General features: G+C 53.7%; 1 protein-coding gene across 2 annotated transcripts in view; it reads right to left on the bottom strand.

The window, feature by feature from the left end:
- The window catches only part of TMCO4 (transmembrane and coiled-coil domains 4), a 90,175-nt gene that overhangs the window by 1,794 nt on the left and 70,800 nt on the right, over positions 1-17,581 (bottom strand). For both annotated transcript variants that reach the window (XM_035019615.1, XM_035019616.1), the window contains exons 14-15: positions 11,163-11,280; positions 5,259-5,376 (exon numbers count right to left, since the gene is read on the bottom strand). In XM_035019615.1, coding sequence (XP_034875506.1) covers positions 5,259-5,376; positions 11,163-11,280 — 236 coding nt within the window. The remainder of the gene's footprint in view (positions 1-5,258; positions 5,377-11,162; positions 11,281-17,581) is intronic.

Here is a 17,581-nt window from a genome sequence, read left to right as displayed (position 1 = left end):
CGTGAAGAGCAAAGCCGCATGGGGCTCGGCGTGAGATGCTGCATGTGTAGTCTGCTCAGCTCAGATCTGCTCCTGAAATGCAGCCCTGCGCTAGCCTCCCCCCGCCCCCCTACACCCAGTCCTCGGGGTCTGCTTGGTGCCAGAGGTAAGTGCAAGACAAAACATTCCTTTTTGTTTAGAAAGAAGACTGGGGGGGGGGGGCGGGACACTGGGGGCACTTAGGGAAGCACACAAAGGCTCAGTTGATAACATTTGCATTTCCATTTGAATCACAAATCACACTGAGCTATTCAAATGAGTTTTCAAGAACACAAGAAGACAATTCCCTGTAAGGTTTTGTTACTTTCTCATAACCAGAACCTGCTGACTTCTCCTTCCTTCCTTTTTTTTTTTTTTTAAAGATTTTATTTATTTATTTGAGAGAGAGGGAGAGAGAGAGACAGCACAAGCAGGAGAGGCAGAGGAAGGGGGAGCGAGAGAATCCCAAGCAGACTCCATGCCGAGCGCAGAGCCTGACACGGGGCTCGATCCCACGACCCTGAGATCATGACCTGAGCCGAAACCAAGAGTCGGACGTTCAACGGACTGCGCCACTCAGGCGCCCCTCATTCCTTTCTTTACAAATGCTTTTATTTTTATTTTTATTTATTTATTTTTTTAAAGATTTTATTTATTTGACAGAGAGAGACACAGCGAGAGAGAGCACAAGCAGGGGGAGTGGGAGAGGGAGAAGCAGGCTTCCTGCAGAGCAGGGAGCCCGATGCGGGGCTCGATCCCACGACCCTGAGATCATGACCCGAGCCGAAAGAAAGAGTCGGACGTTCAACGGACTGCGCCACCTAGGCGTCCCGTACAAATGCTTTTAAACAATGTTCAGTGAACACACACACAAGTATACACGCATACAAGGGGCTTTTTAGATCCCTGGGTTCAGGGTGGAGGTCAAGGTGGGGCAGTGTCTTCCCACAGAGGGTGGACATTACTGGCTGCAAGGCACTGGAAAGAACCTAAGTTTGGCATCAGCGAAACAGGGGTTCCAGCCTCAGCTTTCTCTTACTAGTAACTGGGGGAGTCCTTACAGTGTCCTGGACTCCAGCTTCTCCATCTGTAAAATGAGGATCATGACACCTACCTTGAAATTCTACTACGAGAGTTCAAGGGCCGGGCACTTTGTAGGAATCAGCATATGTGACCTCTAACTATTATGTTCCATATATGGCCCAAAACACTTTCATAGGGACATTACCCAATTACAGTTAGTGATACCTACCTCGTGGGGTGGGTGGGAAGAAATAATACATACAAACCATGAGGTACTGCACCTGGCACATGGCCAGTGCTGCATAAATATGAGCTCCCTTGCCTTAGTGTCCTTGGAAGGGGCGATGGGGGACAGAGGGCAGGGCCTTAATGGGGCTGATCCATTTGGGAACCCCAAATGGCTGCTGAAGCTCTAGCCATCACATCTCAATTCCAGCCAGCAGAAACCTAGACCCACAGGGACAAACCAGAACTGTTGAAGGGCTGGTGCTGGGCTGGGTGGAGGCAGACAGGAAGGAAGGGAGGTGCTCGTGGCCACTGGCTGTAGCTGATTCCAGGGGGAAATCCCACCATGCAGCTCTCCTAGAACGCACAGCTCTGGCCTTCCTTGGCTCCACGTTGGCTCGGGTCTCAGCCAACCCTGGTCTCTGAGCTGCCACTCTGCAAAGACCCAGGGGGACCACTTGCTGGCAGAATTCCAATTTTACCAACTTTAGCCAAAGGGATGGGAGAGCTGAGGTGAGGGGGGTGGGAGAAGAATCTCTTCTTGGTGGCGGGAAGGTCCGCTGTGGCTGATGCAGGACCATCTCTCCAGCTGTCTGGATGGAAATGGGCCACCCATCTGGATTCACACTGGGGGTCACTGGTGCTGAGAAGCCCTCCCTGACCTTCCCACGCTGGCTGGGGGACGGTCCCTGGGGCTCCCCTGTGACGGTGTTCGCTGCACCCCATCGTCTTTATCTGCTCACACGTTTGTTCTCTGACGGACTGTGAGCCTAGGGAGTGCACGGGCCACTTGTGACTCACTCGGGGCCCACGGCTGGCCCCGTGCAGCGGCCCCTGATCCACACAGTGTGGACGGGCCTCGGCACCACCTGTTTGCGGCCTCGCAAGGCACCGCGGGACTTGCCCAAACAGGGGCCGCTGTCCCTGCCTCCGCCTGCCACCAACGCCTTCCAAGCCTATCAGGCCCCCTCGGGTTCCTTTCCCTCTGGGCCTCCGTGTCCTCATCTGTAAAACGGGGCCGGTGAGGGCACCTGCCCTGTGTGCGCGGGTGTGAGGAGCCAGGGAGCTGACACACGGGGCAGAGTCACGGACACGTGAGCGCAGTGGCCTCGAGCCCAGGCTCTGGTAGGTTCCCGGGGCTCCACCCCTCACAGGCAGCCTCAGCTTGCACACCTGTATGGCGGGGCCGCTGTCCCCCCATCACCGGGATGCTGTGCGGACTGATGACACACGATCTCTAACGCAAGCGGCGCCGCGCCCCGCACACGCGGGCTTTGTTAGCCTGAGCTCCTGCCCTGTGCCCTGGGCTAAGTTCTAGAAGTCAGCTGGCATTTCCTCTGGGACACGAGGAGTCTGGAGACCCCTGTGCTGGCTCTCGTGCCCTCCGGAAACCTCACGAGTCGGCCTCTCGGGTGGCGGCATCCCCCACCTGCTGCACCCCGGGCCCCACACGGGAGAGGCCGAAAGGCAGGGCTGGTGCTGGGCTGGGTGGAGGCCCCTGCCCGCGCCGGGGCCGGCCGCTCACTCCCTGCCGGCTCAGGCTGTTCAGAGGCCAGGAGCCACTGCACGCCACGTCCGGGTCGGTGGCCGACGCGGGGCTGGTTCACGAAGGCTCTGCGGGCGTCGGCCCAGCAGGGAGAAGGCAGACCGTGTAGGCCTCGCTCTGAGCACCGGGCAGCCCGCGCGGCCCCCCCAGCAGTAACAGTGACTCTCTCCAGCAAGAATCCTCCAGAAAAACCAGAGGGCAGCACAAAGGCAATGCTCATTACCTCCAATTACCCCGAAGAGAGAGCCACTGCTTCTTGTGCTGTGCCCCTAATGTGTCATAAGGAGCTACGATCAGGTAAGAGCCACGAAGCCGCCTCAGCGACGGTCCGAGGAGGGAGAGGGGTCTCAGGGGCAAAAGAGCCAAAGGGGGTAGCAGGGGCAGGAGAGGAGGGACCTAGCACTGAAATGAAGGCCTCGTACGGGCCGAGCATCTTACACGTGCTGCCCTGGAAAGTGATTCCCCCCATTTCATAGATGAGAAAACTTAGGCACAGAGAGGTTAAGTCACCGGCCTGAGGTCACACAGCCAACACGCCAGCGGCACAGCCTGGCCTCTCTGGGGCCAAAGGCTGCGCTCTTGCCACTGTATCCCCCTCAGGGGCTTCCCAGGGCAGAAGGTGGGTCTTGCCAGGGTTCTGTGGTGTTTAAAGGGAATTTCATTTACAAGGGTTTCTTCTGATCCTTTTTACTTTTGATTCAATAGGACAGTGGCCCCGGGACACAGGTCAGGAGGCCTCGCTCTGGTCCTGTGGTGTCGCGGTCTGGTCAGTCAGCTCACCTCACCCCACAGGGAGGTGGATGGCGCAGCCCTGGGCCTGGTGGCACAGTGTTCTGGGGGCGGGGTCCAGGTGCCCGGCTCCACCCACCATCAAGGTGCGGGGGCTGGGGAGGGGGTCACTGGCACGGGCTGCTTAGAAGCCCGGGGGGAAGCCCGAGTCCTCCAGAGTGCCTTCCCTCGGGAGGGTCTGGTCTGTCTGCTCTCAGGCGGGGTGGTGCCTTATGGAACCTGGGCGAACAGGGATACGCTGGGAAGTGCTTGGCACTTGACCACTGGCAGCCAACCATGCAGTAACTGGAAACCGGGGTTCTTGCTCTCATGGGCCCCTTGCATCGCAAGGATCTGCACTGGCCCGAGCCTGCCTGGGGACGTAACTGCAGCTTAGCGCCCTCACCCTCCGGGTAGCAGGCACCTCTCCCAGTGCTGGCCATATCTCCCTGAGCAGGAGCAATGCCTACTGGCCTCAGACCTGGGTTTGAGGCCTGCTCGGCCATGTTCCCACTGTGTGACCCTGGGCAAGTCGCTTAGCCTCTCCGAGCCTCAATGTTCTCATCTGTACAATGGGGATGCTGGAGCCTGCAAAGGCTTGGGGCAGAGCTAGATATGGAGACTGTCCCACGTGAAGCTCTTAGCTCTCTGTGACAGGCGAGTGCAGGAGGCTGAGGTTCCTTCAAGCCCGAGAGCTGGCCCTAGTACCTCAAGTTCGGTGCGTCCCACCCCATCCCCAGCAAGAATTCTCTTGAACTGGGTGCGTGAGTGGCTCAGTGGTTGGGTGGATACCTTTGGCTGAGGTTATGATCCCGGAGTCCCGGGATCCAGTCCCACATTGGGCTCTCTGCTCAGCGGGGAGTCTCCTTCTCCCTCTGACCACCTCCCCTTTCCTGCTCTCTCATTCTCTCCTCTCTCAAATAAATAAAATCTTAAAAAAAAAAAAAGAATTCTCTTGAACCATCTGTACCCCCCGACCTAAGCTAGTCTTTGATGTCCAGGACTGTTGTGAGGGGGATGGGGGGGCCTGTTCAATTGGCAGGCTCTGCTCCCAGAGACTGATCTAAAGGTCTGTGCATGGGGCCCTGGGGTCTGCATTTTATTTATTATTTTTTCCCAGTGTCCTTGGTGGGGGGTGTCTTGCATTTTAAATAAACCCCCAGATGTTTCCAAGGTGGGGGTTCCTGGAACACCTTCCCTGCTCTGCATTCCACCGTGTCACAGCCTGGCCGTCAGGGGCTTCTGGGGTCTGGCCCCAGTCCCTCCACCTGTGTCCTCTGGGGGCTCTCAGTACTTCCAGGGGAACTGGACCGTCCTGATGAGTAACTGGGGGTGGGGAGGGGCAGGGAGGGCACTAATGTAGGGCCCCGAGCAGGGGCTCTGGAGGTGCACATCCGGACTGCTGATGGCCACTTGTGTGACAGGAACTTTCCTAAGCCTCAGTTTCCTAGTCTGTGGAATGGGCATAATCATGGCTGCCCTGGGGGCTGGGTGAGGATTAGAGACAATGTGTGTGAAGGACGTGGTGACAAAGCCCCAGCACAGAGACGGTGCCTGTAAATAGGAATTACCACCCTTCCCCCCCAAGCAAATTCTCATGACCTCCCTGGGGCCGGGGGTGGCTGGGCTGGAGTCACAAAGCACCCCCGCTGGCAAATGCAGAGCTGGCAATACTCACAACAGATGACAGGTCCACGTTCTCCACCCTCCTGTCCTGCAGCAGCACGGGCTGTAGGCCAGCCACGTGGAGCTGCGCGGAGGACGTGCGGTACACGAAGCTCAGCAGCCAGTCCCCCCTGCGGGCAGACAAGGGGGTGACGTCAGCCCTGGGGCTCCCACCTGGCCCTGGGAAGCCCGGTCGGACCCGTGCACCTGGGGCAGGATGGTGGAACAGCGGCGGCCTCTTTGGGGTGCTGCCCGGGCCACGGCAGCCCCAGAAGCTGCCCGTTTTGTCCCTGCTGGGTCCCCAGAGCTGAGAACAGTGCCTGGCATGCAGCAGACGAGTGCCTGTGGGATGCACGCATGCGGACCCTGGGCGACGTTCTCACGAGTAAGCATGTGCCTTTGGAGGGGTTTCCGGCTCGGGGCTGGGGGGGCGGTGGGTGGCTGCTCTAGGGCTCCATGGGAAGAGAAAGGCAGCAGGCGTCCTCCTGGGGTGAGCGGACTGTGGGGGCTGGGGGCTTCTGTGCTCTGGGGGACGGAACTCAGGGGCCTGGGTTCCTGTCTGGCTGTGAGCTGGGGGGCCCAGCTCGCCCTCTGACTCAGGTCTGGCCCAGCCTGCAGGCCTCCCTGCCCTCAGCCATCCTGGAGGCAGCAAGGCTGGCTGCCCAGGCAGGTCCCGCCCTGGGAACATTCCTTCACTTGCTCGGGTGTGGTGAAGCCCGCTCCCGGCACCCTCATCCCTAGCCAGACACACCCCTACAGTATTGGGGGAAAATAACCCTGGACCCCATGCTACCTGTTTCTTCAGGTACCGTGAGCACTGTCCACGGAGGACATGGTCGGAGGGGCCCACGAGACAGCCTTCCCTCGAACCCTTGACTTCGTCTGGTTGAAGCCGGGCCAGCTGAGACAGCACTTGGCCTCACTGCTCAGCAGGTCTGTGCAAGTGGACACTGCTCATCTCCCCTCTGCAGGGGGGGACTTGCATCCAACTTAGCACATCTGGTTGTGTTTTATTGGGACCGACTCACTCTGGTTTGCATGGCAACGTGAGACCATGGTATTTGCGTGCTCACGTGGAAGAAGGGTCTCTCTCGCAGTGCCGCGTGAACCAAGAAGGGGCTCAGAGTCCGGGGTCCCTGGGCGCTCTCCAGGCCCCCTCGCAGGTGGTCTCTGACCACAAGGGTGCTCCTGTGCTTACCACCCCAGAAACCCCTGGAAGGACCGGGGCACAGAGTTGAGGGGGCCCTCTACAGACCCTCCTCTGGTGTCCCACACTGAGTGCCCCAGCCCTGACTCCCTTTCTACTGTCATCCGCCTGGTGCCCCAGGTAGAAACCAGTGGGGCAACGTCAGGCCCCCTTTCCCCAGTGGCCAACCCACCAGAGTCCTGCTGAGTCTTCTTACCTGCACCCATACTGGTCCCTCTGCCCCAGCCCTGTGATCAAGGCAATCCAGCCTCCACGGACCAACGCAATGGCCTCCTCCCTGCTCTCCCTGCTCCTGGCCTCTCCTCCCGCATGCCACCATGGCTTTCCTGAAACACCCATCTGACCACGGCCCTTCTCTCTTAGAAGCTGACCGTGTCTCCCCACTGCCTGTAGGCTATCTCTTCTAGAAAATTCCTTTACTCTCTCCAGAGAACAATGCTTGCCAGTCCCAGTGATTATCTTAATAGAGGGGGCCCAAGAAGCACTGTCTCTAAGAACGGACGGCCAAGTGGAGAAGAAAGATTCACTCAAGTTGTTCTCTTGCACTAACCATGACTTATGTGCATCAGATACTGGGTATGAGGGTGGTCCATAAACATTTCTGTTATAGACAGTTATAATGAACCAAGTCGGCATCATCCCTTCCACATTGTTTCTGTCTTCATTATGACAACACTCTACTTAAAATGTTAATTGCTTCTGGCCTGCCATGTTTCTGCTGAAAAAAAAAAAGTTAATTGCGCTTCCTTGTGTACATTTAGGGATAGAACAGGAACATATGTTAGAAGGTTCCATATCCTCTAAACTGTGCTGAGCAAACCACAGGGTCTTCCCTGGCATTCAAGACCCTTCTTCACCTAGCATCTGTCTCTCTCGCCCGGGGTGGGCCATAATCCCACACACAGGATCACACAGAGCCAGGCTCTAGTCCTGCCTTGTCAGTTCCTAGCTGTGTGAGCTTGGGCCAGTTGCTTGGCCCCTCTGGGCCTCAGTCTCCTCACTACATCTTATTGCCCAGGGTGGGCAGGAGCGTATACTAAGATGGCACATCACGGACACGGTGCTCACGCACGTGAATATTCAGGAAACATCTGGTCTGATTATGCCTCCTGCTCTGGGAACCTCTTGCTTGGCCCAGTCTTCCCGTGTCTGGTGGGCTCTTATCTATCCTTTCAAAATTCAGCTTGGGTATCACCTCCCCCAAGGAGTGCCCCTGAGCCCCTCCACCTGATATTATTAATAATTTGCCCCTCATGTGCCTGGAATATATGCTCCTTTGGACATGAGTCCCATGTCCTCTGTGTGTCCATTCTTGAGTCTTTTCCTTTTCTAGGCAGAGAGCTTTTTTTTTTTTTTAAAGATTTATCCATTTATTTGACAGAGAGAGAGCACAAGCAGGGGGAGAGGCAGACTCTCTGCTGAGCAGGGAGCCTGATGTGGGAGTTGATCCCAGGACCCTGGGATCATGACCTGAGCTGAAGGCAGCTGCTTAACTGACTGAGCCACCCAGGCACCCCTATACTATACATTCATAAATATTTAGTTTTTGGTAGTTTTGGCCTGAACACTCTCCGCCTTCCCTGCCCCCGCCACCATGCTTAAGGAGGTTCAAAGCAAGTAAAACACCTTTGGGGGCCCAGACTATGAAATCTTGGTTGGTGCTAGAAACTACAGTTATTGTGGTCTGTGTTCCTTCCTCCTACTCTCCCTGCTTTCCTCCTCCTCCTCCTTTCTCTCCCTAGAGAGATGGCTCAGGATCTCACAAAATAATTGAAAACCAAGCTTATGAGCCTCAGGTTTGCAGCAGAACATATGGGTTTAATAAGTGTTTGCTGCTTTCATATTGCACCCATGCAATTTTAATTCTTTCCCTTTGTTGTTTATGAAAAGCACCAAAAAATCATGTGCTATGTGAACGGGCCCCGTTATTATAACTGCTATAGTTTATTGGACACCTACTAAGTGCCCACCCTTTTCCTAAATAAGGTCATTTGATCTCCCCAGAATCCCTGTGCAGGAGGGGCTATTATTCAACAAGTAACTGGCTGAGCCAAGATTTTAACTGAGGACCTTTTTTTTTTTTAAGAGAGAGTAAGTGCATGAGCTGGGGGGGGGGGGGGGGCAGTTTGGGGGGATGGAGAGAGGCAGAGGGAGAGGGAGAGAGAGAATCCTCAAGCAGACTCCCCACTGAGGGCAGAGCCTGACCTGCGGCTGGACCTCACAAGCCTGAGATCATGACCTGAGCCGAAATCAAGAGTTGGACGCTTAACCGGCTGAGCCACCCAGGCTGAGGCCCCAACTGAGGACCGTTGGACATCAAACCTGCAATGACTCTGTGCATCCGTTTCTGTGTATCTAGTCCAGCAGGATCAGAGAAATCAGAATGTGTGGGATCAGAAAACTGGCACATTAAAAATTTTGGTGGATATGGCCACTTGTTCTCCAAAAAATATTTACTAAATTCAACTGTCACATCAACAGTGTATGGCAGTGCCCATTTCTCCACATCTTCACCAACACTGAATGTTATTCATAGTTCAGATGTTTGATAATCTGATGGGTGATAAATAGTATCTTACGGATTTTAATTTGTATTTATTTCACTCATGATGAGGTTGGGCATCTTTTAAAAAATTTATTACTGTGGGGTGCCTGGGTGGCTCAGTTGGTTAAGTGTCTGACTCTTGATTTTGGCTCAGGTCATGATCTCGGGGTCATGAGATAGAGCCTGCATCAGCCTCCAAGCTCAGTGGGGAGTCTGCTTGAGATTCTCTCCCTCTCCCTCTGTCTCCCCACCACACTCTCTCTCTAAAATAAATAAATCTTTAAAAAAATTAATTGACTATTTATTCTGTGAGTTTATGTGTAGATATCCTTTGAACATTTTCTTATTAGATTTTTTTTATTGATTTGCATGGGCTCTTTATATATTATGGCTCTTTTGTTTCTTTGTTCTTCCTACCATATCCTAATTCTAAGAACTCAGCTTAGAGTATAAGTGAGAGAGCTAAACTGATGGTCAGAACTCCTGTGTCCTGGCTAATGTCCTCTGTCTGTGGCTAAAAGTCATCTTTATCTTGAGCTCTGAACTATACAGCTGTTGCTGAGGGCTAAATCATCAAATGATAAAGACTTTCCAAATCTGTTCCATTTAGTTTTGTGTCCTACTTAGGATGGTTGGGCTTAGATCAAAATTAAATTTAACTGGCCTTAGTTTTCTCATTTGTAAATGGGGATTAAAGTACTAACACCACAAGGTTTGGGGGAGGATTAAAGGAGATCATGATCACAAAGACAGGATGGCAGGTGGTAAGAGTCTAATATTCCTGATATCCTCCCCCTCACATTGCGGCATTGTTGCATTTTTAGTTTTGACTTTTTAACAGTTGTCTATTTCCGTATGTGTCCTTTCCACTAGACATGAGCCTCTCTCACCGGGCCCATCTTTGCATTCCCGTGCCCAGCTACGGTCTCGGGCACAGAATGTTGGATGATCCTGCGTCGCCCCCAACCTCAGCTTGGAGCCTCTTTCTCCCTGCAAACCCGAAACATATTCTTTAGAATTGGGAATCCAGCACTTTGCTCTTTCTCTATGCTTTGCCTTTCCTGTGATCTCCCCTGTCCTCTGGCTTCAGCGGAAGCTGGGGACCCCAGTGGCCCTCACTCCAGCTCCGACTTCTCTGAGCTCTAGTGCTGTGTTTCCAGCCGGTTGGGGGAAAGGTCATGTTCATGACCCAGTGGATCAGCTGCTTCCCCGAGTCCTACCTCCTTGTTTTCCAAATTGTTCATATTTTAAGTTGTGTTCATGGAGCCCACAAGTCAGCCAACCTTCTGGTTTTCTAAACTCCAAACCTGTTCTTCGGATCTGGGCTTAGAATGTCACCTTCTGGTCCATACCCTGCACTTTGGGTCACGACCATAAAATGCGGGTCCCTTATCTAAAATCCGGGAGGCTGGCTGTGTTTCAGAATTCAGGCCCACGTCTGTGTGACTCTAAATCACTGCTCTTCCACACTGTCACCCCATCCTTTGCCTTTGGAGGTTGAAGGGCCCAAGCACCTTCTCAGGCGGCCCTCCTGCATCGTCAGTGGTGGGCTTCCTCTTTTCTTCCCCAAAGTCTGGGGCATGGCCTTGGCCAAAGCTCCCGAGTCCCCCTTCTCCAAGCCCAAACAAGGGGTACTTCCTTTCTAGCCTCACAGCCGCCAGCCTTCACAGGCGTCCCCCCATCTTGCCGAGGGGTGCTGCCTGGTGTGGGTCTTGGCTCCTCATTGTCGGCTGACTGTTCTGTTACCCCACCTGAAACAGGGCTCTGGGGGCTCGGCCCACACCCTTGCCCACCCCTTCCTGAACTGCCGAACGGCACCCCCAGGAGCTCCTTGGCGGCATTCACAGATCCCCACTGGGGCCCAAGCTTTGGTTTTCAGTCGTCCCACTCACCAAATGCCTTTCCCCTAGGTCATGGTGGCCAGCCTGGCCTCTCCTGTCACCCCATAAGCTGGCCTCAGACCTGACACAGGGAGCCCCTGTTCTTTCATTCTATGGGGACAGAGGCCCCCCCGGTCAGAACACCTTGCTCCTAACAGGCCAGAGCCCCACTGGTCCCTGGGATCCTCCAGGACAGGGGCCAGGCCTCGAACATCTGCACACTAAACATCTGCACACTAAGTACTCAGTTAGTACCGTCACCCCCAGCGCAAGACTGGGACAGACCTGCAGTAGCCGTTAATGATCCTCCCAGACACCACCTTCCGGAAAGGCTCCCAGTGCTTGGCTTCTCCTTCCACGGGTGCGCCCAGCAGGACGACATCCTCAATGATCCCTTGGCAATCTGGAGAGAGACCCGGAAAAGGCCGTCAGTGTCCCTGGCCACCGCAGGTCCTGGAAGGGACACTCCAACAGTGGGGAAGGAGATGGATGTCACATGCACACGTGCTCACACACACACACACACACACACACGCACCTGCACACACAGTAGTGGGCGCTTCCACACACTGAGTCGCAGGCCAGGGGGCTGATCTCTTCCTGCAAAGCACCATTATCCCTCTTTTATTTTATTTATTTATAAAATATTCTATTTATTTGAGAGCGAGAGCGCACAAGCAGGCGGAGTGACATGCAGAGAGAGAAGCAGGCTCCCCACCAAGCAGGGAGCCTGATGTGGGACTCGATCCCAGGACCCCGGGATCATGACCTGAGCTGAAGGCAGATGCTTAACCGACTGAGTCACCCAGGCGCCCCCATTATCCCTATTTTAGAGTTAAGGTAAACCAGACATCGTCAAGATCACATAGCTTGGAAGTGCCACAGCCTGAGTTGGGACCCAGAACTATTCTCAGCATCCGTGAAGCTCCCAACCAGCCATGGGCTCGGAGGGGACATCTTTAGAAGGGACCGGCGGGCCCCAGGTCATCGTGTTCACCGGGGGTGGGGGGGACATGCCCAGTCCTCCTCGGCAGCAGTTCCCCGGGGCCTGGGCGGTGTGGCGGGAAGGCGGGAGGGAAGGGAAGATGGGGGCGGATGGGTCCCAGGGCAGGGGGTACATCCATCAGCTTCACTGACCAAATGGCTCAGATACATTTTAGGCGGGGTTATTCAAAGTGCGATTCAACAGACCAGGGCTGGCCCCATGGACGTTTGTCCTGTAAACACAGAAAGAGGACAGCATCATTTCTTCTACCTTGGGGCAGACTAGAATGCAACAGTTTGCAGGTGGGCGTGAGCACACCCTGAGAAGTGCCGCTCCTGACCAATGAGAGGGGCGCATGTCCCCCCCCCCTTCACTCTCTGTCCCCTCCTCTGCTGTGCTTTTCTTCTTGGCACGTACTGCTTGTTTCTGTCTGTCTAGGTGCAGTGAGGGCGGGTGCTCTTGCTGCCTCCATCCCAGATGTATGGCCGGGTCTAGAACAGTGCATGGCCTGTGCCTGGCGCTCTGTAAAGAGGTGAATGAATGAACGAAGAGGAAGTTAAGTGCCGTCCCTCAGGGAAGCCAGGATGTGTATTTTGCAAAGTCTTTGTAAAGCCGTGGCTTCATATAACTTCTGGGTATGGGACCTGGGCCGGGTCACTGAACTCTGAGCCCACGAGTGGGTGACACCACTGACCTTGAGGGTCTTTAGGAGAATTAAGTCACAGCATGGGAAAAACCCAGCGCAGGCGATGCACAGGGGAAGTGAGTGCGGCCTCCCCCTGCCCTGAGCCCCCGCCTCTCCCCAAAGGTGGCTCTTTCTTATGCTTCTGAGTGTCTGTATGTCCCAGGAAGCAGCATGCTCAGTGTCACTCCTGGGGAATGTGCCCAAGAGGGACCGCTCTGCCCTGTCTGCCACATTCCCGCCGAGGGCCACAGGCCTGGTGGCTTCCTCTCTCTGGGCTCCAGATTCTAACCAGAGCGCTTCCAACTGTTCTCGGTCTGGGATTCCTGCTCAGCGCTGGTCCAGGCTAACAGGTGTCTGAGCACCCCTGGAGTATCACGTGTCCTTAGGGCTGCCCTGTCTCTGATGTTGAAAGAAGCCACGGCACAGAATTCTGATTTCACCCCTTTTGTTTCCAGAGCGATGATAACCTGGCAGAAGGATTTAAAACCTCAGGAAGCTGGCAGTGTGTTCTGAACAGCAAGGATGACTCAGGGGCCCCTTGATAGAAGGGCTATTTCGGGTGCTTCTGTGGCTGGCAAGGCTGTAGAGAATGGGATTTTATCCTAACCTCTGCTCTTGACAGGTGAGGAAACTGGGTCTCAGAGGGGATGGGGCATGTCCAAGGTCATACAGGTAGTGAGAATAAGCAGAACCCAGACTGCTTGGACGGAAGTGGCTGGGTCCTTGGGGTCATGCTCTCTGCTCTTTGAAACAACATGAAGCACCGTGATCACATGTGGGTCATCACAGTTCCCAGAGTGCCAAACGGTTGTTGACCTGGGGCCAGTGACTGAGCTCCGCAGCTCTGCTCTGGGGGCTGGCGGCTCAAGGCACCTGCTCGGCCCCGCATCATCTCGCCTTCTCTGGAGGGTGGGGACCCCTTGTGGCCAGCAGTGGTAATGCAGCATTCCTGATGGGCTGCCCTGAGCCAGTGGCTGAAAGAAAGCTGTTAGGAAAAGCCAGAAAAACGTAGTTGCCTACGACCTTGAACTGAGACCGGTAGCTGAACCTCACAAAACAGTCCAGAATGCAGCCAAATCAAGTCAGGGTGGGCAGTGAGCTGGAAACACATTTACCCATCAATGACACCTGGCTGGCCCTTGGTCCTCAGGCCATTTGCCAAACTCAGACACGTGCCTTAAAGGGGGTTTGCTGTCTGCGAGGCTGCAAACCCAGAGACAAGCCAGGTGGCAGGCTCTCGGTAATGCACAGGCGTTAGCTGAGGGAAGTCGGCGAGAATTACTTTAGACCCACCCAAGGTAGACCCCTCTATGCCAGGTCATCGCCACCTGCCCGGTCCTGGGAATGGGATGGTCCACGAAGGAAATCTGGGGTCAGGAGAAAGAGGACACTGGCTGCTATAGTAGATGCTGGAAAGGAACAAATGTCAAATTTCACTGTTTGGTCCCAAATCTTCCAATACCAGGAGATTTCATCCTTCCAGTTAAAATAGAGAAAACCCTCACTAGGTCCTGCTTTACTGTCAAACAGTGTCCTCACTACCTTTTTGCTGTAGGGACAATGAATGTTTGCTGAAACATGTTTGGATTTACTCCTATTGCTACCATCAACTTTTCTTCTTGTGAATTCTTTTTTTTTAAGAGAGAGAGAATGTGTGCATCTGTGGGGGCAGGGGAGGGGCAGAGATAGAGGGAGAGAATCTTAAGCAGAGCCCAACATGGGGCTCGATCTCACGACCCTGAGATCATGACCTGCGCCGAAATCAAGAGTCGGATGCTTAACCGACTGAGCCACTCAGGTGCCCCTCTTCTTGTGAATTTTTAAGGTATGAAGATAGTTCTCTAGCTTTACAAATAGACCTTTGATGTAAAGGGAGGCAGGGATCCAACATGGGTTCAGTCACCTTCAAGTCAGGAGACATGGCCTTTGAGCCTTGGATTTCTCCAACTTAAAAAAAAAAAAAAGATTTGCTTATTTACTTTAGAGAGAGTGAGCGAGCAAGGGGGGGTTGCAGAGGGAGAGGGGGGAGAGAGAGTCCCAAGCTGACTCTGTGCTAAGGACACCGCCCAACTCGGGGCTCGATCTCACAACCTCGAGATAATGACCTGAGCCGTCAAGTGTCGGATGCTCAACTGACTGAGTTACCCAGGTGCCCAGATTTCTCTTTTTAAAACAATTCTCTGTATGTTACTAATATCCTGCTTTGTGGGGGCCCTTGGTGGCTCAGTCAGTTAAGCAACTGACTCTTGGTTTCAGCTCAGGTCATGATCTCAGGGTTGTGAGATCGAGCCCCTCATTGGGCTTGGTGCATGTGAAGTCTGCTTGGGATTCTCTCTTCCTCTCCTTTTGCCCCTCCCACACCCCCGCTCTCTCTCTCTAATAAAAATAAATAAATATTTTTTTATTAAAGATTTTAATTTATTTATTTGTCAGAGAGAGTGTGTGTGAGTGAGCAAGCGCGCACAAGCAGGGGGAGTGGGAGAGGGAGAAGCAGGCTCCCCGCCTGCTTCTCGAGCAAGGAGCCCGATGCAGGGCTCGATCCCAGGACCCTGGGATCATGACCTGAGCTGAAGGCAGACGCTTAACCGACTGAGCCACCCAGGCATCCCCAAAATAAATAAATCTTTAAAAAATATCCTGCTTTGTTAAAGCTGGAGGCCCTCCACCCTGTTAGAACTTTGGTGTAAAGGAGGCTCTGAGCCTCCAGGAATTAAGAAAGAAAAGCTTTGCCAGTCATGTCTTTACCTCTCCACTTCTAGTCCTCTCTGTCGTTCACATGTGTGGTGAAAAACATTTCTTTCCCACACTTTCTTTGCTTCTACCTCTTATTTTTATTCTTTTTTTTTTAAAGATTTTATTTTATTTATTTGACAGAGAGAGAGAGACAGCGAGAGAGGGAACACAAGCAGGGGGAGGGGGAGAGGGAGAAGCAGGGAGCTGAGCAGGGAACCCGATGTGGGGCTCGATCCCAGGACCCTGGGATCATGACCTGAGCCGAAGGCAGATGCTTAACGACTGAGCCACCCAGGCGCCCCTCTTATTTTTATTCTTGACATAGGAGCCAAAGTGATCCCTTTACAACACGAGTCATAGGCATGAGGCATCTTTTGGGGGTGAAGGAAATGGTCCAAAATTGGGTCACGGTGATGGCTGCACAACTCTGTGTATTGACTAAATATCACTGAATTGTACACTCAGAATGGGGGATTTTGTGGTATGTAAATTATGCTGCAGGAAAGTCGAGTCATTTCAATCCTGTGCTCAAAACTCTCCCGGGGATCCCACGTCCCCTGGAGTAAAAATCAGCCATGGTGACAGCCCTCAGAGGCCCAAGTGACCGTCCCCTGCTTTCTTCTTGCTCATTCTGCTCCGGCCACATGGCCTTGCTCTTCCCTCTTCCTGAATGCTCTTCCTTCTGATTTCCACACCTCCACTCTCCCTCACCTTTCTTTCTTTCTTTTTTTTTTTTTAGATTTTTATTTATTTATTATTGAGAGAGAGAGAATGATAGAGAGAGAGCATGAGAGGGAGGAGGGTCAGAGGGAGAAGCAGGCTCCCCGCCGAGCAGGGAGCCCGATGCGGGACTCGATCCCGGGACTCCAGGATCATGACCTGAGCCGAAGGCAGTCGCCCAACCAACTGAGCCACCCAGGCGCCCTCTTTTTTTTTTTTTTTTAAAGATTTTATTTATTTATTTGGAAGAGAGAGAGACAGAGCACACAGGGGGAGAAGCAGAGGGAGAGGGAGAAGCAGACTCCCCACTGAGCAAGGAGCCCATCATGGGGCTCGATCCCAGGACCCTGGGATCATGACCTGAACCGAAGGCAGATACTTAACCATCTGAGCCACCCAGGTGCCCCTCCCTTACCTCTTTGCTTAACTGCCACTCTCCCAGGGTGGACAAATGCACCCACCACGTGCCTCACCTCCCTTCCTTGATTTTTCTCCATTGCCCTTAAGACTACCTGACTTTCTGCCTGTTTTGCTTTTAAAAGCCTCATTTATGGTCTGTCTCCTACTAGCATGCAGGCTCCCCAGGGGCTGAGATTGGTTTTTTGGTGCTCTCCAGTGAATCCCCAGTGCCTGGAACAGCGCCTGGCACAGATGCTGAGCTCCACATCTATTTGTGGAATGAATGAAAGCAAGCAACGTGACTGAGCGGTACGCTTCACGGTGAGAATACATGGAAGGAGGTTATTTCTTCTTTTTCTTTTCTTTTTTTTTTTCCTTCTGGCACAACTCCTTCCCAGCAACTACAGTTGGGGATCTCCGAAGACTGGCTAAAAGCAAATGAAGAGTGCTACCCCAGCTGAGAGTAAATGGAAACGTCTTTAATCACTGTTCTCAGCTCTTCAGTTGGTCATTTCCAGAACTCTGTTCTGGGGGGATGGATGCTACTGAGCACGACCGTAGTCTGCAATGGGCAGAAGAGCGAGTGGTCCTTCTGAGGCTAACGCTGGCCCGTCTCCTCCCCTGGCTTCGGACAACGTGATCCAAAGGCTCATGGTAACCCTCCCAAGAAGAACCTGATGTCAGCTGTATTTATAGACTCCCTTGTGTCTGGCCTACCTAAGAAGACTCAGGGTCGCCAGCCCCTTTAGCTGATCCATGGTGCAGCTCAGGGGTGCCCAATCTCTGGGGGGCAAAGCTCCAAAGCGACTCTGAGGGCCTAAGAAACTGCATAAGCACCAACCACCGTCAGCCAGTCAAATGCCTCCAAGGACTCACACATCAGGTGTCATGATTTCAAGACTATGAGGATGCCATGGTGACTCCCAGGAGTCATGGTCAAGGTTGCTTTGGGTCATTACATATCTTTTCAACCAGGAGACCTTGAAAATGGGCATGCTGCCAGGGGCAGGTCTGTGAAGACGTTTGCCATTAGAAAGGGCCCATGTGCTCAAGAAGGCTGGGAATCACAGATCCAGGGGAAGCGGCCTGGCCTGTGGCATGAGAGAAAGCTGGGTTCGAATCCCCACATCACCGCAGTCTGAACAGAGGTCAGTTATTCAATCATGTGGGTTCTCAGCTGCC

This window comes from Mirounga leonina, unplaced genomic scaffold (assembly GCF_011800145.1).
Source record: "Mirounga leonina isolate KUSES-001 unplaced genomic scaffold, KU_Mleo_1.0 Mir_173, whole genome shotgun sequence".
In the NCBI taxonomy this organism is placed as follows: domain Eukaryota; kingdom Metazoa; phylum Chordata; class Mammalia; order Carnivora; family Phocidae; genus Mirounga; species Mirounga leonina.
This window is presented reverse-complemented; position numbering and strand designations above follow the sequence as displayed.